The sequence below is a fragment of the Lepidochelys olivacea genome (genome assembly GCF_965140295.1).
Source record: "Lepidochelys olivacea isolate rLepOli2 genome assembly, chromosome: 3".
Lineage (NCBI taxonomy): Eukaryota > Metazoa > Chordata > Testudines > Cheloniidae > Lepidochelys > Lepidochelys olivacea.
In genome coordinates, this window is record NC_140413.1 from 59,829,669 (window position 1) to 59,848,722 (window position 19,054).

General features: G+C 38.7%; 1 protein-coding gene across 6 annotated transcripts in view; it reads right to left on the reverse strand.

Moving 5' to 3' along the window:
- Positions 1–19,054, reverse strand: part of COL12A1 (collagen type XII alpha 1 chain) — a 135,076-nt gene that overhangs the window by 60,124 nt on the left and 55,898 nt on the right. For all 6 annotated transcript variants that reach the window (XM_084623180.1, XM_084623178.1, XM_084623181.1 and 3 more), the window contains 16 exons: positions 18,291–18,455; positions 17,971–18,117; positions 17,123–17,262; positions 15,592–15,721; positions 14,283–14,428; positions 13,865–13,994; positions 12,850–12,989; positions 11,099–11,228; positions 10,056–10,195; positions 9,702–9,834; positions 7,930–7,956; positions 7,462–7,604; positions 4,372–4,501; positions 3,928–4,067; positions 1,639–1,768; positions 876–1,018 (listed from right to left, as the gene is read on the reverse strand). In XM_084623180.1, the coding sequence (XP_084479306.1) occupies positions 876–1,018; positions 1,639–1,768; positions 3,928–4,067; positions 4,372–4,501; positions 7,462–7,604; positions 7,930–7,956; positions 9,702–9,834; positions 10,056–10,195; positions 11,099–11,228; positions 12,850–12,989; positions 13,865–13,994; positions 14,283–14,428; positions 15,592–15,721; positions 17,123–17,262; positions 17,971–18,117; positions 18,291–18,455 (2,114 nt within the window). The remainder of the gene's footprint in view (positions 1–875; positions 1,019–1,638; positions 1,769–3,927; positions 4,068–4,371; positions 4,502–7,461; positions 7,605–7,929; positions 7,957–9,701; positions 9,835–10,055; positions 10,196–11,098; positions 11,229–12,849; positions 12,990–13,864; positions 13,995–14,282; positions 14,429–15,591; positions 15,722–17,122; positions 17,263–17,970; positions 18,118–18,290; positions 18,456–19,054) is intronic.

Consider the following 19,054-nt stretch of genomic DNA (forward strand, 5'->3'; position numbering starts at 1 on the left):
TCCCACATACACATAAATAGTCTTTGCTTTGTATTTCTTATGTTTAAAAATCAATATTCCAATTTAATTTCCTTTTGTTGGCAATACAATAAAGGATTCTCAACAGCAAATTTAAAATGGGTGGGGCTTTTATTCTTTTACTCCACTGAATGGTGCGATTACATACAGCACATTAAATTCATATGGAAATGGGGTTTTCAGCAGAGATGCCGCATGCAGATAGATTACAATCCATGGCACAATGAGGGGGGAACGGGGGCACTGGGCACCCCCAGCCCCAGGGGAAAGTGAAGTAGACGGCACCAGGAATCTCCAGGAGAGTGGGAGGATTGAATCCAGGCTTTTGGTGTTTCTTGGAGAAGCAGAGATGCAGCAGGAGGATGGGGTCTAGTGGTCCCAGAACTGCCTGGCCTCTGGTGGGGATGATGCTCTTCAGCCTGACCACCCCTCTGGGTAATAGCTCAGGGCTGAGTGAGGGGAGAGGAGACCATGGGGCTAGGTGTGGGGGGAAAGCTTGGAGCTGGTTCTGTGGGGGAAGAGCATGGGGCTAGATGGGGTACAATGGGAGGGGAGTGCGTGTAGAGTAGGGTGCTAGATGGGGAACATGGATCTGGGTGCAGCAACAGCGAATGAGAACTCAGGGCTGGGAGCAGGGGCAGCGGAGGTATGGATACTGTGTGGGGTTGGGTGCAGGGGAAGAATGTGGGGCAAAGAGTATGGTGCAGAGCAGGGAAGGGAGAGTTCTGGGCCTTCTGCTTAGGAGAATTCTGCTCGCACCCCTGGTTACAACTGTTTTGTTACTACAAGTCAGTGATCATTGGAGGTGACATCCTCAGAGCTTCTCTGAGGAATACTCAGGAGGCTGAATAACTTACAGACTCTGATGGCCTTGGGCCAACCAGCGGAGCGTAGACAACTCTATACTGTTGTACTGGACCCGGTGCAGGTTCCCATCGGACATTCAGGGTGTTCGGTGTAGGGTTGTAAACTTGTATGTTTCTTGCCGCTCCTCTCACCACTAAGCCAAGGATATTTTAAATAAGTGTTACAGAGATGAGTACACAAGAATAACTCTGTTCTGTCCGGACACACATAGTAGCACAAAAAGGTGCTAAGATAACAGTTCATCTGTCTAAGGTACTTATGTGGCCTTCATTACCACAGTATCTGAGCATCTCACAGTCTAATGTGTTTATCCTCACAAACACCCATATCAGGTATGCAAGCGCTCTGGTCTCCATTTTTATAGATGGAAAGCAGAGGTACAGGTAGACTAGTGAATTACCCAAGGGCATACAGAAAGTCAGTGATGAAGCAGGGAATTGAACTCATGTGTCCCAAGTCACAGGCTAACATCCTAATCATTGGAACATGCTTCCTGTCAGCAAAAGCAGACTGAAAGCCTTCCTTACAGAAAGCAATGAAGATTGAGTACGTTGTGAAAGTGAATCATGATACACTCATATCATGATCAATGATAGACGTGAACATCATTCTTATGTACCTGCCCTACAATTAACTCAGGATCAGGAAATTTGCAGAGGAAATGTAAAGTAAATTAGGACTATACAACATCTATAATTTTGAATTATTTATATATAAATCCTAAAATGTTATGAATAAGACCACTTCACTTACAAGTTCTCCCAATGTCAGATACACGTCCACCATCCCCTTCCGGGTAAGCTGGAACCACAGTTATTTTGTAAGGTGTGTCAGGCTGGAGAGATCTCAGGATGATATAATTTGTGTTCCCTGGTACTGTTGTCTGTTGGTTTAAAAAAAGTGGTGTGGTATTTAAATAAAGGATGAAACAATTGAGCATTTCAAGTCCGACTGTTACTGCAGATGTCAGTTTAAACTATTTTACATTTTCTTAATGATCCCAAAAAGGAATCTACAAATGAAGTCAGTGGGGCTACTCTGATTTATATCAGCTCAAGGTATCTGACCTAGTAATTATTACAAATTATATTCAAAAGCACATTTTCTTTTTACTTAAAGGCATAGCTACAGCCACATCTGTGCAACTTAACATGACAGACTGCAACTGCACGTTGGTTTAGAAGCCTGCTTCTGATGTCAAGGACCTCTGTATGCTTCCTAGGGTCATCTGTTAAAAAGGAAGTGACACTATCTTTTCCAAAATTGGAACACAGGAGAAACTTGAAACTGAAACTCAGCCAAAGAAAGAAACATTTGGCTGGATAATGTAAAGATAAATGTCCATATTCCACCCAATTTACACACAAATTATGAGTGATGGCTGGAAATACAAGATGCCAGCTGAAGAAACTTTCTTCTCCTTATGAAAAGCTATTTATATGGATACTGGAACTCTGAAGCAAAATAGCAGTTTTCTGGGTAGAGGAGAGTATCTTAGACAAAACCAATGCAAAGGACTAATAGTGCTTTGTCAGTTTAAAAGTCAAATAGTTAAAGGGAAAGTTATTATTTAATTTAACTTTTAATTTAATGTTTATTACTCCTTCAGAATTACTTTCATTCTATTTATTCTATTCTACACAGGTTTTTATACTTCCCTCATCATTGTACTATCTGAGCACCTTCCACCAGTGCATTGAGTAACGTAGCTAACATCTGTCACGTCTAATTTGTTCTCTCTCTCATTCTCTCTCTCCAGGCAGGGAAATGTGGGTGCAGTGGAGTGTTTTGCTGTGGTAGCAGGGGTTTTGTGCTGTTGACTGTTTATTATTTTTAAGTGTGCACCCGCTGCTGTGTGTGTTTCTGTTAGAGGAAGTAGGTCAAAGAAGTGTGCCTTGAACTTAGGAGTGAAGGAGTTTGTTCCACAGGCCTGATAAAACTCTGTATTTAAGATTTATATTCATAGAATCATAGAATATCAGGGTTGGAAGGGACCTCAGGAGGTCATCTAGTCCAACCCCCTGCTCAAAGCAGGACCAATCCCCAATTTTTTCCCCAGATCCCTAAATGGCCCCCTCAAGGATTGAACTCACAACCCTGGGTTTAGCAGACCAATGCTCAAACCACTGAGCTATCCCTCCCCCCCAAATGATTCCATTCCCAGCAGTGATTGTTATTTGCTATGCTACACATTCCCTTGGAACTGACCTGGACTAATGGTGGACTTAGGACCAGATCCCACTGGTATCAACTCCAAAACCCGCAAGGATTGGTTTAAGACAAGGATTTGGCTCATAGCGCTATATCTCAACTCAGTTATTTTTAGAGTTCAGTACTAATAATATCACATAAATAAGTAACATTACATACTTGTAAAGGCAGGTAGTAACAAAAATCTCAGGTTAATACAGTAATACCACTTAGCACTTATATAGAGCTTCTCATCAATAGATCAGTGCTCTCTGAAAGACAGATAAGTGGCACTATCATTATTTTACTGGTGGGAAAACTGAGGTACAAAGAGGTGAATGGTAAGATTTTCAAAAGTGATTAGGCTCCTAATTTCCTTTTACAAGGTGTGATGTAGGCACCTAAATCACTGAGGTGTTTTTGAAAATGTTACCCAAAGTTACTTGAATAATGTCATACTATCAGTAGCAAAGATGGGAACAGAAATGAGATCTCCTAAGTCCTTATCCACTAGCCCATCCCCTTATGACAACATTCATGCCCATATATTTTGCCTTCAGAAGGAGAAGTGCAGGAGTTGCTGTGGAATACAGTTGCTCCCATGTGCTAACATCTAATCGCTGAAGATTTGCTTCTTAATATATTACATTAAAAAAGTGGTATTAAGTCATGAGCTCACTGACTTCCATGGAACTACTCCGAATTTATATTAGTGTAGCAGAGAACAGAATTTGCACAAGGTCTATATATATCCTTGTATTGGGGTGAGGCACTCATCATTGTCAATTTTTGTTCAGGGGGTTATACTGCAACTTATCTGGGACAACTAATAAGACCCACAAGAATGATTACCATTTCCTCTGCACCACCTGTTGTTGGCACATAATATACTTTATACTGGCGAGGACTTCCTTCAGCATGATCCCATCGTACACTCAGCGTGCTGGTGGTTGGATCATACACCCGGAGGTTCTTTACTGTGTTGAGTGGCTCTGAAATACATTGAAAGCCCTGTCAGACTGCTGAAATCACACTCCCTCTCAGGCAAATGCACTACAATTAACACAGAGAATGAAGCACACATGCTATGAAGGGAGGGGAAAAGATTTCTGATGTTTTCAAGTTGTGGGGTAGGGACAAAATGAGGTAGATTATACTCCAGAAGGTCCACACTATGAGACCTACCCCCTCACCCCCTCCCGCAAAACTAATCGATCTGCTGATCTCCAGCGCAAGGTATAAATGGTTTCACAGCCATTTGCTAATGGAGACACCACAGACAGTTCTTTTACTTACTGGTCTTGCCCCTGCCTGTCATCCGTCCTCCTTCCCCATCCACATACATAGACGATACAGTAATAGTGTATGGCGTGTCGGGTTGCAGCTTCTGTAGTACGACACTGTTCTGCCTCCCTCCTACCACGGTCTGGAGTAAAACAAAAATGAACCATTAAAATCACTTATTTACTAAGTCTTACTCTCTAGTAAAAAATATAAGTATTCGATACACACAACAGAATCCTGTATAGACTACATGGGGCATTGCTCCCATCATGATCAGAAAGCTCACTAATAAATTAAACAGTAATTATATTCAGTTCAGTGTGGCATATTCATTAAGGCTGGTTTTAAAAGACTACAGTAATACAAAGACAGCATTTGTTAAAAGATTTCCAAATCTATATATAACAATTAAATATAGACCTTCAATCTTTTTAGCGGCAATGTAAAGGAATTTCTTCCCAGACGGGTCCTGATCCATAGCCCATCAAAATCAATGGGAGTCTTTCCATTAACTTTCGAAGAGCTTTGGAGCAGGCATATCATGCCCATTGCTCAGGTGTATTTCAATAAATGATTATAACACTTTGTAGAGCTCTAAAACATAAATAGTTGTATAATATTAAAATCATGGAATTCTAGCCTCACTTTCACACATTTCGTTGCATGTTGATTCTAGAAATGTCCTAAACATTTTTGCTTTAATCCAAAAAGTACAATAAATCTTCTACTTCAATTATACTTAGACAGTTAACCATGTGACTTCAGCCCTTATCAGATCACATAAGTAAAGATTTATAGTGATGTGAGAATGGCACCACTCTAGCAGGCTCAATTTTCTTTCATTATGTGAAATCGGTGTTTTTATACATCGCTGAAAGTAGCCTAACAATCTTCTTATACAATTTGTACATTTTAACAGTCTACTGAATTCAGATGTTTATGCCACAGCAATTAGAATCTGTTGAAAATGGAGAACTCCCAAAATGAGTAAGCATTTAGACATCTGGACATTTTACTGGAGTCCAGATGTTTTTAACCTAGTGCCCATCCACTGACATATTCTAAATTTCAGAGTAATCTACAGTCTTTAGCAGAACAACCTTTAGCATATGCTAACAAAACAAGAAACTCAAATAAATGGGTTTAAATCCTTGTTATCTGTATACAGTTACTAAGGGCCAGAGTTTTAAAGGTGATTAGGTAGGTTCCTAAGTGCCTGCCTAACTCCTGTTGGAAGTAAGGCAGCCAGGCGCTTTTGAAAATACCCTCTTTAGGTGCCTAAATACCTTTACAAATCTGGTCCAAAGTCACTAGTATTTGCCCAGATCCTGGGGTGTGGCTTTAAGCCACCTTTCTCTTCCCTGGTCATGGAGCTGTTGGGCGCCCAACCAGTCTCTCAAAGCAACCTACAACCCCTTTTTGAAAATTTGGCTTTGAAAGTTTTCGATGAGGTACTGATATAATCCAGTAGTACCAGCAGTTCAATAAAATACCTACACCAAAAAGGTAGTCAATAAATTACCATCATATGGCTGGTAATGATTAGCAAATATTGATTTTGTTGATCAATATACCATGAATCCAAAAAATATATATAATGTATTATATAATATAAATGTGAGGCTTGGAAATGGCCACCTGGGTGATCACTAGTCCAATGGTTCTCAACATTTTTGTTCTGAGAAACACTCTCTAGGAGGAAGTCTCCTCATGGATTATTTCTTCTCCCAGTCCACTACAGATCTGCTCCCTAGGTGGGTGAGAATAATTGATCTAGTCCATCCCCTGTATCGCTGGAAGACAGAGTATTCATAGATTTCTACAGAATGCCTCTTCTTTCCCTGTCTCACTTGAAAACCACCAGTTACAGATCACAGCCCCTCTTGGCAACTCATTCCCTGTTTAATTGACCTTATCACTGTTCTCTCTTGTTTACTGACTTTTCACTTTCACTGCACTGACTGTTGAAAACACACTCCCTTTTTGTTAATTCCTCACAGATATTTCTAGGCCTTTCTAACATACGTTGCTGCTTATTGACATGGGTTTGGATTTTTGAAGAATCACATATTTCACATTTCAATTCAAATATATGCTGTTCATAGAAAAGTAAACTTGAATGTGAAAACATCCAGCCAAATCTAAAGTAAATACCATACTGTGAACAGACACAATGCAAAAAACAGCTTCCTAGAAGGACTGGTAACCTAATAACTCTTTCCTGTACTGTTACTGATTTTTAGCAATAGAACTGGCTAAATCTGGTTATTTTGAACATTTTTCATAATGAACCAAAAGGGTAGACAATCAACTGGCCATGCTATTAATCAATAGGATTTGGTTTTGTTATTAGTAGCATACATTTCAGGTAAACTGGGTGACAAGCGGAGGGGCTGGATCAGTGGTTGCCAAACTGTGCTGTATGGACAACCAGTGGTGTACAGAGCACTAGCTGGTGGTCTGTGAGAAGCTGGTCACATGGTGCTGACTATTCTCCTTGTTTACAGCACCTGAATCACATTAAAAGACGCTAAACGACCTTCAATGTTTTCCTAATATTACTTTCTCTCCTAAGCAGTTGCTGTAGTTCCATAGAGCTGTTACGCATTCACTACTGGAACAGCCGGTGGTCCACGCTATCTTGAATTAGTCACCATGACACAGTCCCTCTATTAGCATGTGAACCACACAGTGAAAATCTCAGACAAGCCCTGGACTGGAAGACGTTTGTGAATCACAGTTCTCTAGGACTTATATTTTGATATTTTTATTTGATTTGTACATATTTAAGGTAGAAATATAGCTAGTTTTACTTTATTATCTGATCTGTACAGATAATGGGATGCAAGACAATCTCAAGAAAATTGATTTTCCACATGGCCACTTTTTTCCCCATAGAGAACATATTAGTTTGGAAATTTATATTTAATACATAAATACCATATTTATTTTGACCATAAATTTTCATCTAAAAATGCCCCTGATTAATATCTGCACTGCTCTGATTTGAAACTTAATTGTTCTGACACACTAATCTTAAGAACTACATGATCAAATTTGTTTTTCATGGTCTAATAATTATAGTGCTTAAAAATTAGTTACCGATTGTTCAGCGCCATCCCCAGTTGTACGCTGGTAAGTGATCCTGTATCTCTGCACTCGGCCACTGGCTGGATCCCACTTTACAGTCAGGCTATTGGAAGTCGCATTGTACACCTGAAGGTTTCGTGGGCCGCTCTTTGGTGCTGAAGTTATTGAAGCACAGGTTAAGCACACAGTTCAAACAAAGGGTCAGATTCTGTACTCAGATGTGTGCCAGGATGCCACTGGCTTCACTGAGCCAGGCATGTGCAGAATTTGGCCCAAAGTTTTCAGAATACAACAAAGAAGAGAATTTAACTGGAATGTTAGTAAAATAACAAAGCATGTGTTAACCATATGTTTAGTATCATTCCAAATACAAAATTATATTTATTAATAAGCTGAGATCATCGTAAATACACTATTCAGTTTTAAATGGGAATTATGACTTCTTTAAATAACATGAAACCTGAGAATTCAGGTTCTTACCTTGTGTTGTTGGACGTATTGCAGGTACTAGGAAAAAGCACAAGAATTTTTTAGAAGTATTGCATATATGCCTTTAATTCTAATTTAATAGCTAATAATAATAATAATAATAATAATAATTAGGCAGTTAACTCACAGGATTAACTCAAAAAAATTAATCACAATTAAAAAAACTAATCACAGTTTTAATCACACTGTTAAACAATAGAATACCAATTGAAATGTATTAAATATTTTGGATGTTTTTCTACATTTTCATATATATTGTATTCTGTGTTGTAATTGAAATCAAAGTGTATATTATTTTTATTATAAATATTTGCACTGTAAAAATGATAAAAGAAATAATATTTTTCAGTTCACCTCATACAATTACTGTAGTGCAATCTCTTCATTCTGCAAGTGCATCTTACAAATGTAGAATTTTTTTTTGTTACATAACTGCACTCAAAAACAAAACAATGTAAAACTTCAGAGCCTACAAGTCCACTCAGTCCTACTTCTTGTTCAGCCAATCGCTAAGACAGACAAGTTTGTTTACATTTACAGGAGATAATGCTGTCCTCTTCTTATTTACAATGTCACCAGAAAGTGAGAGCAGGCATTTGTATGGCACTTTTGTAGCGGCATTGCAAGGTATTTACGTGCCAGATATGCTAAACATTCATATGCCCCTTCATGCTTTGGCCACCATTGCAGGGGACATGCATTAATTAAATTTGTGACTGAACTCCTTGGGGGAGAACTGTATGTCCCTTCCTCTGTTTTACCCACATTCTGCCATATATTTCATGTTATAGCAGTCTTGGATGATGACCCAGCACATGTTAATTTTAAGAACACTTTCACCATAGATTTGACAAAATGCAGAGAAGGTACCAGTGTGAGATTTGTAAAGATAGTTACAGCATTCAACCCTAGGTTTAAAAATCTGAACTGCCTAACAAAATCTGAGAGGGAGGAGGTGTGGAGCATGCTTTCAGAAATCTTAAAAGAGCAACACTCCAATGTGAAAACTACAGAACCTGAACCACCAAAAAAGAAAATCAACCTTCTGCTAACGGCATCTGACTCAGATAATGAAAATAACATGCGTTGGTCTGCAGTGCTTTGGATTGTTATCGAACAGAACCCGTCATCAGCAACAATGTGTGTCACCTGGAATGGTGGTTGAAGCACGAAGGAACGTATGAATCTTTAGCATATCTGGCAGGTAAATATCTTGCGACACTGGCTACAACAGTGCCATGCAAACGCCTGTTCTCAGTTTAAACAAGAAGTGGGCAGCATTATCTCCTGAAAATGTAAACAAACTTGTTTGTCTGAGCAATTGACTGAACAAGAAGTAAGACTGAGTGGACTTGTAGGCTCTAAAATTTTACATTTTTATTTTTGAATGCAGTTTTTTGTATGTAATTCTACATTTGCAAGTTCAACTTTCATGATAAAGAGATTGCACTACAGTACTTGTATTAGGTGAATTGAAAAATACTATTTCTTTTGTTTTTTACAGTTCAAATACTTGTAATAAAAATAAGTATAAAGAGCACTGTACACTTTGTATTCTGTGTTGTAATTGAAATCTATATATTTGAAAATCTACAAAACATCCAAAAAGATTTAAATAAATGCATTCTATTATTGTTTAACAGTACGATTAATCGCGTGATTAATCACAATAAAATTTTTAATCACTTGGCAGCCCTAATAAATAATAATAATAATAATAATTAATAATACACATTATCCCTTTTAGGGAATTGATTACTTACATGTCCGCTCACTGCCAATCAAGTCATCACTTTCGGATTCATCAGGATAGATGGCAGTAACTGAGACATCATATAGGGTGTCTGGGTTCAGATTTTCGAAAACCAGAGTATTTTCATCGCCATTTAGGATGGTCTGGTCATGGGAGGAAAGAAAGGAGATAACAGAGCATTTTTCTTTACATTGTGACATTTTAGTTGGCTGCAAATATTGGATCAGATCCTGAAAACCTCTCCACATACAATTCCCACCGAAGGGTTTCCAAGATTGAGGCCATTCACAAATTTAATTTCAGATAAAAAATAGTGCTCTGAGAGGGTCCTAAAGAAAACTGCATGTTGACTATTCATTCCTACCTCCTGCTTTTCTGTTCCACCATAGGGTCCCCAGGTGATTCTATAGAGAGCCACATCTGGAGCTCCATGGTCCCAAGTGCCTCTGAAACTTTGCTTTGTTACTTCTGTGAGTCTGAGATTGACTGGTGCTGGTACAGGCACTATTATGAAGAAAGGAAAAATACTTCTCAAAACAAACAAACAAAAGATACAGCCTATAAACTAAGAATAATCACAATCACAAAGCTCCATTAATAAACAACTTTCTATGCAACAGAGTATGCTCCCAGACACATTTCCAATGACTTTAATAGCAAATTGTAGTGTTACTCAGCACTTATACAGAGCAATTTGTCTTTCATACGGCCAGGTCCTCAGCTAATATAAACTGGCACAGCTCCATTGACTTCAGTAGAACTACACCGATTCATAGCAGCTGAAGTTCTGGTACATAGATTTCCCAGAAGGTATAATTATACCATCTAGTCTGACCTCCTGCATAAATAATCTTTAGAACTTCACCCAAGAATTCCTGCACTGAACCCAATATCTTGTGGCTGAACACTTTCCTTGATGAGCTGTTTTTTCTATCACTGACAAAAAATCTGCTAGGTTAAAAAACTTTTCAGTATCAGCCTTCTTTTCCTTGTGTAGGATCTGAGTATTTTATAAAAGGGCAGAGGGCTATTCCCATTTTACAGATGAGGAAACTGAGACAAACAGTGGCTTATGTGAGGCCACACAGTTTATCAATGACACAACTGGGAACAGAACCCACATGTCCTGATTCCTAATGCTATGCCTTATCCACTAGACAGCTTCAGAAGTTGCATAGGTCCCAGAGAGCAGAATTCTGCCCTCTAAGCATTTTACTTAATAAGAAGAATTTAGAATTCTCAAAGTGCAGGTTTAAGAAACGGATTACATGATATTGCTGCCTAAATTCTACAATAAAATGCAGCACATTTTGCTTAAACAGAATTTAAGAAATTCTAAGAAATTCTAAGAAATTCTAAGAAAACATATTTAATAGCAGAGTTAAATTAAATATTCCCACAACTTACAAGTGGTAGCTTTAGCAGCTACTGGGATAGATTCTCCTTCATCATATACTGCAACGAGTTGTATATCATACGGAGTTTGTGAGAGAAGACTAGAAAGGACTGTGCTCGTTTTTGATTTATCAACTTCCACCTAGAAACAAAAATAAAGGCAGCAGAATTGTAAATTGACACACAGTTAAATTTCTGTCCCTATACATGCACATTAATATATTGTAGTCATTGCTACAAAAAAAAAGACCAAGATATTCTGGGATAATTTTGCACTCCTTTTCGGGGTGCAATTTGTACCTACATTGTTGCACCTGCACTTGAACTGTGGGTACAAATCTGGGTACTCATACCTCTGACTACCTGACTGTAGCTGCTCAAACGACTTGTTTTGCACCAAGTACTGTAACTGGCACCTAGAGTTAACTTCAAGTCACCAGGGCCTGATGAAATACATCATAGAATTCTCAAGGAGCTGACAGAGGCAATATCTAAGCCATTAGCAATTATCTTCAAAAGTCATGGAAGACAGGAGAGATTCCAGAGGACTGGAAAAGGGCAAATATAGTTACAATCTATAAAAAGTGGAATAAGGACAGCCCAGGGAATTACAGATCAGTCAGCTTAACTTCAGTACCCAGAAAGATAATGGAGCAAATAATTAAGCAATTACTTTGCAAACACCTGGAAGATAATAAGATGATAAGTAAAAGTGAGCATGGATTTGTCAAGAACAAATCGTGTCAAACCAATAGCTTTCTTTGACAGGATAACAAGCTTGTGAATGGGGGGAAGCAGTAGATGTGGTATATCTTGACTTTAGTAAGGCTTTTGATACTGTCTCACATGACCTCATAAAAAAACTAGGGAAATACAACCTATATATAGCTACTATAAGGTGGGTGCATAATTGGTGGGAAAGTAGTTATCAGTGGTTCACAGTCAAGCTGGAAAGGCATATCAAGAGAGGTCCTGCAGGGATCAGTTCTGAGTCTGGTTCTGATCAATACCTTCATCAATGATTTAGATAATGGCATAGAGAGAGTACACTTATAAAGTTTGTGGATGATACCAAGCAAGGAGGGGTTGCAAGTGCTTTGGAGGATAGATTTAAAATTAAAAATGATCTGGACCAACTGAAGAAATGGTCTGAAATAAATAGGATGAAATTCAATAAGGACAAATGCAAAGTACTCCACTTAGGAGGGAACAATCAGTTGCACACATACAAAATGTGCCTAGGAAGGAGTACTGTAGAAAGGGACCTGAGGGGTCATAGTGGATCACAAGCTAAATATGAGTCAACAGTGTAACACTGTGGCAAAAAAAGCATACATCATTCTGGGATATATTAGCAGGAGTGCTGTAAGCAAGACACAAGAAGTAATTCTTCCACTCTACTTTGTGCTGATTAGGCCTCAACTGGAGTACTGTGTCCAGTTCTGGGTACCACATTTCAGGAAAAATGTGGACGAATTGGAGAAAGTCTAGAGAAGAGCAACAAAAATGATTAAAGGTCTAGAAAACATGACCTGTGGCGGAAGATTGAAAAAATTGGGTTTGTTTAGACTGGAGAAGAAAAGACTGAGAAGGGTCATGATATGCATTTTCAATACATAAAAGGTGGTTAGAAAGAGGAGGGAGGAATATTGTAGCTGCCAACAGCTGATGTTCTCTGTTTTTATTACCTGTTTCTAATATTATATTTAAGCTTCTTACAGTAAAACAATCTTCAGTTAGTTGCTAAAATGCTTTCCACCTACCTCTTTTGGTTCGTCTCCCAAAGTTGTTTTGTATCTCAATAGGTATTTGCGGACTTTTCCTGGGGCAGGATCCCAAATGACATTCATGCTGCTGTGAGTAATGTCTCTAACCCTCAAGCTTTTGGCTCCAGCTAAAGGTACTGTAAAATAGGAATAATAATATACAACTACCATTCTCAAAGTGGAAAGGAAACTCTTCTTGCATCTTTTTTTGTTAAAAAAAAAAAAAAAGCCAAAAACGTAACAAAGGGAATCCCTGTTTTGGTCACCTGATGAGTCATTTCAACAAATTATCCAGCCACCACAATAGTTGAAGAACTGTACTCTGCTCATGTTGGTGATTTCAAAATTACTCAATTGGCTGGAAAAGGGCCAGAGCTCCTTCTTATAAACATAATTTCAATGCCATTTAAAGGAGGTTGGTTTAATTAGAAAATACAGGTAACGCCTTTTTAAATAAATACCATTTCAAATGTGTTTATTGCTTTTAAATAAGCCTTTTGGCACCCAAATCCTAGTTACTATATTTAGGTGAACAGTCCCACCGAACTCAATGATGTGAGTAAATCAAGCAGAATTTAGCCCTTAGTAGCTACAGGTAATGTGAGATAGTCCAACTTTTCCTTTACCTTTAGCCATCTTCCACTTTAATTGTTAAAATACTAAATCTTTTTGAAAAGAGGTATAAGTAGGCTCACAATAAAATAAATCCACTGTAATCTGCTGTTTGCAAGTTGTTAGCCAAATTGCCCTTCCTTTATCAAGCTCTCTTGAGCTCAATAAGGGAAGCCATATTGTTTTTTTTTATTATTTAGTTCATTTTCAGTTAAAGTGGCTTTATGACCCTTCAGAACATTTGCAACGATGAAAAATCCATATTTAGAGAAAAAAAACTACAGAAAGTGACAAAATAAATGCCCCGCTCCTCCCACCCACCCATCGCTCCTAAAATATAATGTAAGTTAGATATTACTGATACAACATAAAACAAAGCAAGAATTCAAGAAGCCCTTACATGTCACTTCCTGAGTGGTGAGTGGGTCACCGCTGAGATCGCCGAACTCTGCATGAATAGTTAAAGTGTAGGCAGTATTGGGGATGAGGTCTACCAGCTGAACATCATTTACTGATGACCCAATTTGCATCTGTACGTGAAAGAAAGATGCAAGGTGTTGAAAAATAAAAGAAAGCGGAAAGAAAAAGCAAACAATGGTTTAATTAAAAGAGAAAACTTTGTTTCCAAGATTTACGCTACATTTACAACTTCCTGACTGATGTCATTGTATATAATACTCCAGTAAATGTGCTGCTCTTCATAAATACCTGCCAGACATTTCTCACTATTATGGGATACCCTTGAAAATCTAACAGCTTTTTGTGGGGACCCGGAGGGGAGAGACAAGTTACAGAGAAGTAAAGGTAACTTTCCACACCTCTTTTTCTACAGCTGGTATTGTGGCATTGAGAGGTTCATACAATAACCGATAACCAGTAGCTCCCCTGAGAGGTTCCCATCTCACTCTCATGGAAGTCGAGCCAATGTCATAAGCATTCAGGTTTCTGACTGTAGGGATTGGCACTGTGAAAATATGAAATTACTCATTTTATTCAATCACTTTATTTATTACTTTTCTGCCTACTCCACGGCCTTTTAGCATTATACACCATCCAGCAGTACTATAGAGAATAGGTCACTTGGGAATAAGGAGGTATAGGGTTAGTGAAATAAGGAACCCATAGATTTTGTTGTTGTAAGTGGTGATTAACTTAAAGAATTAGTAACAGTCATATCTTTTTTAATGTTTCCAGGGATTTTCTGTTATAACACTAATTTTCAAAATTTTAACATTCTGTTCCAAAAGGACAAAGCTGCATTTTGAAGTGTATATTAAGATTCTTGAATATTCTGAAGTTCTACCTCAATTAATATTAAATGTTGATTATCAAACCCAAACGTAACTGGCTTCTGGATATGTACATATAAAGGGAACATTTTTGTATCTATTTTCTTTACTCTGTTATACAGTTTTCTTACTCTGTAAAAAACTACATAAACAGTAAAAAAGCACCTCAAATTTTAAAGCACTAATGTGAATAAATTAATTTGGAATTTATAACCTGCCTAATGTAGAGCAATCACATATGACAGAAGTGAATTGCTAATGATCAACATGTTGACAGGCTCAGGATGTCACTCTATCTTGCATTCAGTAACAACATACATATTATCAATCATTTGAACAGCTGATAATGGAAACATGAGCCAATCTATGCCCATACGCACAAAACTGATGTAATTGCTCTGAACCAGGCACACATTAATGCTCTAAAATCAGAGTCAATTTGAGACAACATTTTGGCTGCCTGTAGCAAAAATGATCTGTGTAATATAGTGGTGCACAGATGGAATGAAGGCATGTATTTGACAATTTCTGGACCATATTCCCTGAGATTATAAATCATTTACTGGAATGTTTCTCCAGGGCTCTGGCCAAAGAGGACTAGTAGAGCAGTGTCTTTATGAGTTTGGAAGGAAGCCAGAGTCAGGGCAAACAATTTCCACCCTGCAGCTGTCTCTTATGGCCACAACTTTCCAGGAATGGTTATATGGGCAACTCAAGGACCAAACTACCATTTTATGTTGTCAAGAATTATTGCAATAATAAGTGTTCTACTGAAGGACTATCATTGGTGTCACAGCAACTTGTTAAACACATTGTTCACACTGGAATTCTAACTTACCAGTTGTTTCTGTGCCACTTAGAGGTTCACTGCTTTCATCTTCTACCACAGAGAACACTTTAACAACATATTCTGTTTCAGGTTTCAGGTTTCTCAGAACTGTAGTAGTTTCCGCTCTATTTACATAAAACTACATAAAAACAAAAGCAATGTTAATTTAATTTACCAAAGTCATCTTCAGTCTTGCTGCATATTACTCTTGCATCAATGGAGTAGCACTATAAATAAATTCATCCCTTAGTCTTCTGCATGTTTAGCTTTTCAGTATTCTGCCCCCATTATGTTTGAAAAAGCAAGTTGTAGGGATTTAGGCAGACATATGTTTTCAATAAGGTTACACATGTGTAACAGTGTACAATTAGATTTAAATGACTCCCTACTATCATAGTTGGCATTTATGCTACACCAATGGCTCTCAAACTTTTGTAATGGTGACCCCTTTCAGACAATAAGCCTCTGAGTGTGACCCTCCCCCTTATACATTAAAAACACTTTTTTACATATTTAACACCATTATAAATGCTGGAGGCAAAGCGGGGTTTGGGGTGGAGGCTGACAGCTCGTGACCCCTCCATGTAATAACCTTGTGACCCTCTGAGGGTCCCAACCCCCAGTTTGAGAACCCCTGTGCTACACATTATTCAGTTGAATGGGGAACATGCTTGGAAATTTAATATTCAAATTCTTCTTCCCTGTTTTTGGACATAGAATTTAGACAGTATGGCACCACAGAAAATCGAGACCTGTAGAGCACATGTACTGTACCCAGTGACATTAGCAACAAGAATCAACCAAAAAGAAGCAAGATGTCTTCAGAATAAAATGCCATTGGACAAGCAAGGTATAAAGTCAATATGTGCCAGAACGGCTGCACTTGCCCTAACCAAAGAACAAATCCTGAAGAAAGTGCTAGTTTTGGCCGAGTAAAACCTGAGTCAGATCTGAGTATGGATTTAACAGTCTTGCTCCAAGATGCCACCCTCTGACCCTAACCTAAATACTATCTCACAATCTGTAGAGCCCACCATACCTTTTGCTTTAACCATGACCCAGAATAAGGTGTACTAAAGGGCCACTACTCCTAGTTGATGATATGGTCAGAGAGTTTTCATGAACGGACTTGATTAAAGGAACATCTGATTGTGGATATATGAACCAGTGGGCATTACTAGGAAACATAGACAAGTATTTTCTAAGGTATATTAAACTCCAAGTTTCATAATTTTAAAATATCCAAGATCATCTATAGTAAGAACCTCATTTCTGTCAGGTTTTTGAAACACTCAGCAAAAATAATGTAACTTGCTATTGTGGCCAGGAATATACCCCTTTTGTAAGATGCCTCCATGCTCTTTGAGACAGAAGTCCTTTCCCACCTCATGTCACTCCACACATAACCAACATTCTTTCAGATTAACACAAATCTTAAATTGGTACCATGCTGTCTTGGCAGAATCTAGATGAGAGAAACTTCAATATGCAAGAGTCTGTTCATATAGATAAAATCAGAACAGAGACTCCAGGTACTAACCTGCTGAGGTGGGCCTCCAGAAACAGGGTAATATTCAACCCTGTATCTATCAACGCTGTCAACGGGTGCAGTCCATGTCACTCTGAAAGAACGAGGTGTCACCTCAGAAGTCACCAGATTGGAGGGAGGTGACAAACTACCTATAGCATTGAAACAAATAAAGGGAGATGCTCATTAATGAGGAAGTTCACCAGTGATGGGAATGAAACTCAGAATAATACACAAGTTCAACTGCTTTGAAAAAATATTTACTGCTGCTCTTTGGTGGTATTTCTGAAATGAAGCCTCACTTCACCGGGGGAGCCCTTACAACAGCAATGACAATGATAGCCCAGCACCACATCATTACGTGGCTCTGTGGGCAGTAGCCTTCCTAACAGACCTATGCAAGTTCCGTCTCCTTCCTACCCCACCCTGAACATTAACATTTGATACGGAGAACTCTAATCTTGAGGGGCTCTTTACCAGGCTAAGCTTTGCTTCTGAGCTGTAAGCCAGCCAGATTTCACATTTCAACAGTGCAGTCCTGTTAAAACTCTTCCTGGGTTGAGTAACAGTCAGCCAGGAAAGAACCTTCCCCTGCCCCCTCCCCATATAAGGGGAGACACATCAAACAACATCTTTCCCATGTGCCTGACCCCGGGAATAAAGCAGGCTTAGACAGCCGCGTAATGCTGGTGAAGGAAAAACATGGTTGTTATCCCAGGTGGCTTGCACAGCTTCTTTAGGCCAGTAGCTGAAAAAGCAGATTGCCTTGACAGTTCCCACTTAGCAATGAAGGAATTTTAGGCCAATTTTAAAGCACATAAACTGGGAGAGGATGAATTTGATTGAAAAGAAAGACGTACCTGGGCCTTTTACACTATTACACAGATTAATCGTTAAGTCATCAACAATATTAACGAGGAAGGAGAAATCAGCAACGTTGTAAACATGGGTATCATCTGGATCTGTTGCAATCTGCTTCAACTCATTTTCATCCGCATTTTTAATACCTTAAATACATGACACATAAACAAGACTTAAATGAAGTGTAATATTGCTAAGCCTCCCGCACCGAAACACATCATTTCTATCGCATTCAATGGATTCAAGTGCATTACTATTGACCTATTATGATCTTTTAAAACTCATCTCTACATTCAATATTTCTTCATACAATACTTACCAATCGCATAAAGTTCCACTCCCTCATCCCTGAGTCTCTTTGAAGGAGCCACTATATCGTCTTGTGATTTGCCATCAGTGATGAGAACACCGATTTTGTGAGCTCTAGGCCTCAATCCGACTTCTGGTTTGAAATTGTCTTTTAGGATGAAACTCAAAGCCATTCCTAATGTGACATAAAGAGGCAACTGGTGAGCACAGTACACTATTAAAAATATACCTTATTGGCAAACAAATGTATTTCACCATAGCCATCACTGACCACATAACTCCCCTCTTTACATCCTTTCAAGGGCTGTCCATCATCTTCCACATCAAATTCAAGCTTCTCATCCTCCCCAACCAAGTCCTGCACCACCTCTGCCCTTGTCAATATCTCTGCTCCCCATTCTTCCTCCTCTCCCTTTTATACCCTTCCCTCCTGCCAAAATCCCCACCACACCGCCCCTTTTTATCCCCACACTTGTCTTCATGCTGCCCCTTGTGCACTGAATTGCCTTCCCCTCTTTTTTCATAGGCCAAATTATTTCATCCATCACATTCCTTATCCACCCAAATTCTCCTCCACCAAATCCCTCCTTAAAACACACTTCTGCAGAGAACCCTTGCCTTTGGATGCTAACCTCAGCAAGACTTTCCCAACACTTCAAGCTTGTGCCATCACCTTCCGTATTATAGTACGTCTGAACAGTTTTAGTCATGTCCAAACTAGACTGGAAGCATCTTTGGGCAGGGAATATTTTATGATGCACAGTGCTGAGCTCA